Source organism: Gracilinanus agilis, chromosome 4, assembly GCF_016433145.1.
Source record: "Gracilinanus agilis isolate LMUSP501 chromosome 4, AgileGrace, whole genome shotgun sequence".
Lineage (NCBI taxonomy): Eukaryota > Metazoa > Chordata > Mammalia > Didelphimorphia > Didelphidae > Gracilinanus > Gracilinanus agilis.
In genome coordinates, this window is record NC_058133.1 from 192,709,082 (window position 1) to 192,716,890 (window position 7,809).

General features: G+C 42.8%; 1 protein-coding gene across 1 annotated transcript in view; it reads right to left on the reverse strand.

Moving 5' to 3' along the window:
• The window catches only part of CASC3 (CASC3 exon junction complex subunit), a 36,965-nt gene that overhangs the window by 3,981 nt on the left and 25,175 nt on the right, over window positions 1–7,809 (reverse strand). The window contains exons 2-10 of the mRNA XM_044675099.1: window positions 6,921–6,958; window positions 4,538–4,693; window positions 4,296–4,447; window positions 3,673–3,849; window positions 2,516–3,282; window positions 1,337–1,401; window positions 923–1,037; window positions 583–681; window positions 101–315 (exon numbers count right to left, since the gene is read on the reverse strand). Of these exons, the coding sequence (XP_044531034.1) occupies window positions 101–315; window positions 583–681; window positions 923–1,037; window positions 1,337–1,401; window positions 2,516–3,282; window positions 3,673–3,849; window positions 4,296–4,447; window positions 4,538–4,693; window positions 6,921–6,958 (1,784 nt within the window). The remainder of the gene's footprint in view (window positions 1–100; window positions 316–582; window positions 682–922; window positions 1,038–1,336; window positions 1,402–2,515; window positions 3,283–3,672; window positions 3,850–4,295; window positions 4,448–4,537; window positions 4,694–6,920; window positions 6,959–7,809) is intronic.

Below are 7,809 nucleotides of genomic sequence, written 5' to 3' on the forward strand. Positions count from 1 at the left end.
ATAATCCCTTACAAACCCTGAGATTATAAAAAAAAAAGTTGCATCTCCTCATCATCATGGGAAATTCAAGGGAAGTGTTACAATCCGCTAGTCACCTTACCTGGGTATTGGGGTACAGGTGAGGAGGTGGGGGAGGGGGCAGTGCCCCTGGGGCATAGGGATAGCTGGGACTGCCGAAGTTCATGACACCTGGAGCGGAGAAGTAGGTAGGGGCAAGCAGCTGCTGGGGTGGTGGCTGTCCTGGGGACATGGACACTGGCGGGGGGTACAGACCCGGGTTAGGCAGAGGTGCCGGCGTCTGATGGGGATGTAAGCCTGGACAGAGAGAATGGAACAAATATTGAAACAAGAGATTAGAACATTATTTCAGGGATCTGAAAGTCTGCTGGCCACAAACAGGGTTCAGAAATAATGTCACTCTCCTAAGCTATTCAGGACTGTTCCAAGAGGCTTATTAGGTTTTGGTCTCTCTTTAACAAGTGGCACAAGGTTGAGGTCACACAAAACAGATCCCAGGAAGTTTCATGTACTCTGTTTCTAAGCCCCTACCTGTTGGAAAGGAAATTAGAGGCATAAGCTTACCAGGGTGGGGGAGGTGCATTTCTGGTTGTACAATCATGCCTTGGGGAGGCATTGGGGTAGGGCTGTCACTGTGGGTGTAAATTGGTCCTTGGAATTGCACTGTAAGAAATCAGAGGGGAATTCACCATCAGGAATTCTCATCCCCAATGTCAAATGGGCAAACAATAACGACTCTTGTCAAGATTTTTCTCAGTGTTTCATCTGGGAAAACAGAATAGGCAACTTCCTGATATCTTCCATTCAGGTAGTAGAAGGAAAAATTGGTCCAAGAATCTGCTCTCCATTCAGAATCAGCACTCTGACAAGAAGCCTAGATCTAAGAAGTAATCCTGAAACTCACTTGGGTCATAGTAGTGCCCTTCCATGATACTAATGTGCACAGGTGGGGCAGGTGGTTCAGGAACAGGTCTCTGACGCTGGGATGAATATCGTTTGGCTCGATTACCCTGAACACTCTGAAACAGAAAAAGACCAAAGGCTAGGTGAAGGTTGGTTCTCACAGTCCTTATCTCTACCCTCCTCCCACCAGTCCAGGAAAAATGGTTCAACAAACAACAAAGACTATTAATGGAAACAAAAGCCTTTCCTGGACATCTCTAAGACAGCACAGAGTGAGAGCCTGCAAAGGAAAAACTAACTCCAGGATTACTTCATTGGTCCTATCAACGTTATAGTTTGGGTTCAAAGAGTGTGCCAAATGACAAACTAAACTTGTCTACCCCCCTGCCCCCAATTACCCATCCCCATTCTTTACCATTTCTTCCATACGGTTAAACTGAGGTGGAGGGCCTGCTCCCAGGTGCATGTGGTTGGGGATACCTGAAACACACCCAAAAAAACCCCTTCATTAGAGAATAGAAAGACACAGATTCCAGGATGATAACAGACAAGAGGGAGGAGTGCAATAAAGAGTTCTTGGAAAATGAATTCAGTATCATGACAAATTCTGGAATATGTTTTGTTTAACTACACATGTTTTAAGGCTTTGTTTTCTTCTTTCCTTTCTCAATGCAGGGGCTGAAAAGAGGTGGGAGAGAATGAAGACCTGAAAATAAATTTTTTAAAAACCATACCTTCTGTCTTGGAATTGATACTAAGTATTAGTTGCAAAGCAGAAGAGTGGTAAGGGCTAGGCAGCTGGGGTTAAGTGACTTGCCCAGGGTCACTCAGCTAGGAATTATCTGAGACCACATTTGAACCTGGGACCTCCCAGGCTCTCTATCCAGCCGCCTAGCTGTGCCCCCCAAAATATTTTTAAAATGAGAGGGGGAAAAAGGGTTTAGTAAGGAAGCACATGTTAAAACTTGCTCTACCTAACTCCTGACTAGCTACTATCTGAAGGAAAATGTGTTTTATTGCTTTGCCAATTTTCTATTCCTAACCAAGACAAGGATTCCATATCTTGCTTGGGTGAGATCTGCTACAAATCTCAGCTGAAAAGTAAATAGATGAGAATTCTTAGACCTTAAACTGAAGTGAGAAATTTCAGGGACCAAAGAAGTCCCCCATCTAATGACTGAGAATAAGGACCGAAGTGACCACTGGAGGGCACACTTTGGCAGTGGGGAAGACCTGACTTGATCATCAGGGAAAGATAAAATGTTCTTGGAAGGGAATTAGAAGATACTAACTCAAACTTAAGAGTACTTTCTGCCTTAGAGAACCAGCCTATAATCATTAGCTTCCTCTTCTTTATCCACAGTATCAAATTATAGAGCTCTGAATTGGTGAAGTGGATATTGTTAAGCCATCAATGCTTTCTTAAAATACTCAAGTACTTAGGTGCTTCAGAGTAGGAAGCTAAAAAGGATTACCCTGGGGACTTTAATCAGTCAGACTAGCCCAGACACCTAATCTCCAAGACTTCCACTTCCCATCATTTAACTTTCCTGAAGCAAAATTAATGCTGGTCATCTAACCTTGAGCTACTTACCTCGAAGCTCCCTTGGTTGGAGAAACTGAGGCTGCTGCCCTGAGCTCCAATTCTGTTCAGTCAGATTCAATTGAGTCATGTCTTGTTCAAGTCCTCCTGTGCTGGAGTCCACTGGGGCCTCCCAATTCCCAGTCTTGGAGGAGGAAGAGGAAGAAGAGGAGGAAGAAGAGGAAGAGGAAGAGGGTGGTGGTGGTGGTGGCGGTGGTGGTGGTGGTGATGGTGGGGGAGGGGTAGCTGCAGGGGGTGGAGGTGCAGGGGCTGGCACCTCCACAGGAGGTGGCAATTCCTCTGCCAGCTTGCTTGCATCTCCAGCTTTGTTTCTGGATCTTCTTGCTCGAGAGTAAGACTTCTTTTCAACTGGTCTGTCTGGGGGTGGTGGTGCAATATCAGGGGTTGGAGGCTCTGAAATGGCTTCCTCTTTTTCAGGGCTGCCAAACCCATGGGAAAACTCCATTTCTGGGGATGGGTCCCTAGTTTGAGCATAGTCCAGGCGCCGAGAACGATAACCATTTTCATACCTATCAGATTCATCAGAGTAAACACTATGCTGCCCACTACTTTCTGAAGACCTAAACCCAGTCCTTCCTTCCTTGTAGCTCCCAGATCGAGAGAAGTTCCTAGATGTAGGCATTCTGCCTGTACCAGCAGCATTCCGATTGACGAATGTTCTTGGTGGCAACGAGGATCCCCCAGAGCCCTGGTGACGGGGAGGCTTGTTTGGTCGGTCATTGCCCCAGTTTGGTTCCCTCTGTGGAGAGCTTCCAAACCTGGAAGAGTAGAATTACCCCCCCCAAAAAAAACAAACTTAAAAAATTAGTGATGGGGTGCCTCAGTGGATAAAGAGCCAGACCTGGACACAGGAGGTCCTGCATTCAAATCTGACCTTAATCCACTTCCTAGTTGTATGATCCTATGCAAGACACTTAACCCCAATTACTTTGCCCTTATTTCTCTTCTGCCTTAGAATGGATATTTATCAATTCTAAGACAGAAGGTAAGAGTTTAAAAAAAAACAAAAACCAGTGGTGAAAAGTATTACTTCCTGGGTTTAGAACTGTATCTTTTCCAACAGTGCTCCAACTTTTGACAGCATGAATGGCAGTAGTAAAGAGCCCCCTACTGAAAATTGTCAATTCTTAATATGAGCCATTTGTCACCTGGATTTACGGAGTCTCCGGGGTTTGATGTCATCTGGGTTGTGAGCTGATCGAATATCATAGCCATAGAGGGCTATGAGCTCCTGACGAGACTTAGGTGCTTGTTCATCTTCTCGGAACTTGTCATGCTCCCACCGGCCCTCATCCTTCCACAGCTTCCGCTGACGTCCTTTGGGTCTAGAAAAAAAAGAAGAAAAACATTTCTGGTACACAGGGCCTACCGAGTTAAAAGACAGTTGGAAGAAGTGTGGTGTCTCTCTGAGAAGAGTAGATTATCTGTGGAGGAAAATAGACATTACCTGGCCCAGTTTCCAAGCCTCCTAGTCTGAGCAGGTAGGCTTCCCAGAGAGCAAGGTTAATACCAATGCCAAGTCACTTTATTAGACTATAAATTCTACAAAGGGAGGAACAACATCTTATTTAAACTTTGTAACTTCCCAAGGCACTTAAGAAATCTTTGTTGAATAAATAGCTCTTTGGAAAATAGCCTGCTAGCTCAGATATCACATTTTAAAAAATGTTATCTATATGGTGCCTCAAGTCTCTGTATGTTTCTCCTCAAGTTGAGAGGCACCTAGATTTAAGCAAATCCTTCTTTGAGAAGCCTCCATCCTGAGTATTACCTGACTTCTTCTTCTTGGGTTTGGCCTCGGAGGTCATGCTCAAAGAAGAGCCCTTTCCTGGGGATATAGGCAGGGTTCTTCCGATCTTCATCATCATCCAAATGCTTTGGCACCTTTTTACCCACCTTGTTTTCTACAGGCTCCGTGCTTTCCTATAGGGGATGCAAAAAGGATCTTTATTCCTTCAAGCTAGGGTTAGTTCTTTTAGCCCTAAAATGAAAAGTCCCCAAGTGGTTACCTACTTGCCCATCTCCACTCTGTCTCTCTCCGGTCACAGTGCCTTTTGGGTCCGGCTTTTCTTCCCCCTTCTCTTCTTTTGCCAAAGAATTTGCAGCATCATTGGCTTCTGACTTCAGCTCCACTTTGGAACTTTCTTCTTCACTATATTCTTCCTCTCCCTGAAAAGAGAGGGTCTTTGTTACTTCCTATGGGCAAATCAGGAAGCCCTTGTATCTTAGGAAGCCAATCCTTTTGATAAGCACCAATAGTATAATCAATTGAGGTGAAAAGCTAACATACTAATATATTTTACACTCAAAATTCTAGATACTATTGTCGAGAATGGTGCAGTACATACTTTTCTTACCTCCTTGCAATGCAGTTCTTCTCATCTGCTAAACTAGAGCAGAAGCTTTATGAAAATGAAATGCTAAATTTTAGGGTTTTTTGGTGCGCACTCTAATAGTCAAGACATACTAGATGTTCAATGAAGAAATGTCAACTGATTATTTCTCTAGATTAGGTATATGTTTTTAACCTAGAGTCTGTGAACTTGTTTTTAAAATATTTTAATAACCATTTTTCAGTAGAATTGGGTTTCCTTTGTAATACTACCTATTTTATACACTTAAAAATATTCTGAGCAGTTCAAATACTTCAATAGACTGCCAAAGAAGGGGGCCACAACTCAAGAAAGGTTAAGAATCTCTGTTCCAGATCAACCAGTGCTTACATGACTTTTTTACCCAAAGTTCAGACACTAAGCATGAAGTCTTCCTTTTGAAATTATCTAGAACGTTTTACTTAGAAAGGATAGACACTAAAAATGTCTATGAAATGAGTAAATATTCACTATTCAATTGTATAAAAGTCCAAAAGCCTTTCTGAGAAGAGCCCCATAGCTTTACAGTCTTTCTTCCTATGTCTAGATGACAAGAAATCAGCCTTCCTTCATTCCCTCAATGGATGGCTATCAAACACTTTTCTGCCTGGCCCTATATTTCCTACAGATTCTCAGCCTAAGTTCTTAAAAGAATCCTGCTTGGTATACATGTGACCTTTCTTCACTGCCCCCCCCCCCCATACAGGGGGCCTGGAGCTTTGCTAGGAACCAAACACCCTAAAATAGTATCTGCATGATTAATGAGGCAACTGTTTTACAGACTGTCTCTCTAGTCTGTAGCTGAATGTCAAATGAAGTAGTTCTTTTATTCAGGACTCAGAAACTAAATTTGTTTTCAAGATACAATGGAAAGACACAAATAGTACAGTGCTGAGGAGAGTCCAAATTATACTACCAAAATGAAACCTAACTGAAGCCAAAATGTTGCCCTGGGGCTCCACAGATTTATCTTTCAATCAGGTCAGCACATCCCAACACTAAGACCCAGCTCAGATTTTCAGAATTACAAAAAATATCCTTCCTTGCAAAGCTTACATTCAAGGTACACACAAGAATCCCAGGAAATAAAATAAGCTATGAAAGTTGCATCTCTAGAGTCATCATTACCAAGATGTATCATGTAGTTGTGGATAAAGCACTGGATTTGGAATCAGAAAACTTGAGCTCAAATCTCACCTCTGACATTTATTTGTTGTCTGACCAAGGAAAAGTCACTCATCTCTCTGAATCTCAATTTCCTATAGCTGTAAAGTGGGGAAGATACCTACTTTAGAGGGATGAAATGCAGATATGTATCAAGTTGTCATGAAACCCTTAAAAGTTTAATAAATAGAAAGACTAAAAGTATGGCATAAAGACTTATTATTATTTTAATCAAAGTGATGCTCAGGGAGGCCAGGCATGGTCATGACATCCAATGGACACTTTAATTCATTAATCTGGAATTCCTAATCACACTGAAGATAGGCCATAACTGACCTTTTACAGCAGTGAGGGAATACTCTGGCAGTCATTATTACTCAGATCAAGGAAATTCTAAATCCTATGGCTCTCATGGTGGCTGAGGTAAAAAGTTTGGCTACAAGTTGAAACTGACATCGCAAACAAGATAGCTAACTTTACAACAGAATAAAGTAAACTACCTAACCACCATAAGGCAACACTGAAAACTAAGGAAAATCTGATTGTACAAGGGCTCTAGGCATAAGAAGATGCTTTCATTCTTTTATTTTAATCACTTTTTTTCAGTTAAAAAAATATCCTATTCATGTAAAATGAGAGGGTTTCAGGACAAGTCTCTCAGTTTTAAGGCCAATTCAATTTCTTATGCTAAACAGTTTTTCTGAAGCACCAACAGAAAGTGAAAGAGAAAGGCTAGAACACCATAGTCACAGCAGTTTTGTATACAATGAATAATCTGTTCGCTTTCAGGACTCCTAAAAGTTGTATGCATAATTCAAAATGTTTGTTCATGTTTGACTGAAGAAAAACGTTTCACTCACTTCTGAATCCTCTGCACTTTCATAATCTGAGAGAACAGCTGAAAAGAAGAAAGGAGAGGTCAAACAAAGCATTTGAACAAAGTAACAATAAGCACATACACTGACCACAGGAGTAGCCTAATAAAATTGAAGGTTTATAGTGGGAACAAACCCTCTTTGCCTGTACAGTCAAGTGCAGAGCCATACAAAACAGAGGGTGCAAGGCACTTAAAATGAGGAAATAACTACTTCCAAGATAACGGTCTTAGGAAAGGTTGTTAAAGGTAAGTAGAGCAAGTTGGAGAGCAAGTTTGTATGTGGGGATAAGGGTGGTATCATTCATCTGCCCATTGAGGGTGAGAGTAGTCCCCACTCACCATCGCCTTCTATGCAGTCTTCACTTTCCTAGATAAAAGAAAACATTAATGACTCTGGGACCATAGTTCTGCATTGAAATTCACTAGCTCTAGATTTCCCCTACCCACCTACAGACTTCCCCAGACGATAAGATGAAATATATGTAAAGCCCCATAGCTACAGTGATGTTAGCTATTATAGGATGGAATTGAGAGCTCCAGAGAGCTGAGTTGGGGGTCGGTCATTTTAGAGAAGAACCTGGGACTGAAGAAACTGGTGGAGGAGGAAGGATAAGGAATGGGGCAAGATAAATAGGGGCAGACCCCCTCCCCTCTTTTTTCACATTAATGAAACGGCAGAGAACAAACTCCATTCAGTCCTCTCGACCCAATGGAAAAAGGAAAACTCTTTCAGCAGTGCGGCCTCGCTCTTTCGGGGTCCACCACCCCTTTTCCGTCCCGTCGGGTCCCCACCTCTGGCGGCTCCCCCTCCCCCAACCCTCCCCACAGGCCCCGCCCACCGCTCTCCTCCCTTTCCCCGTCCCTCCTCCCCC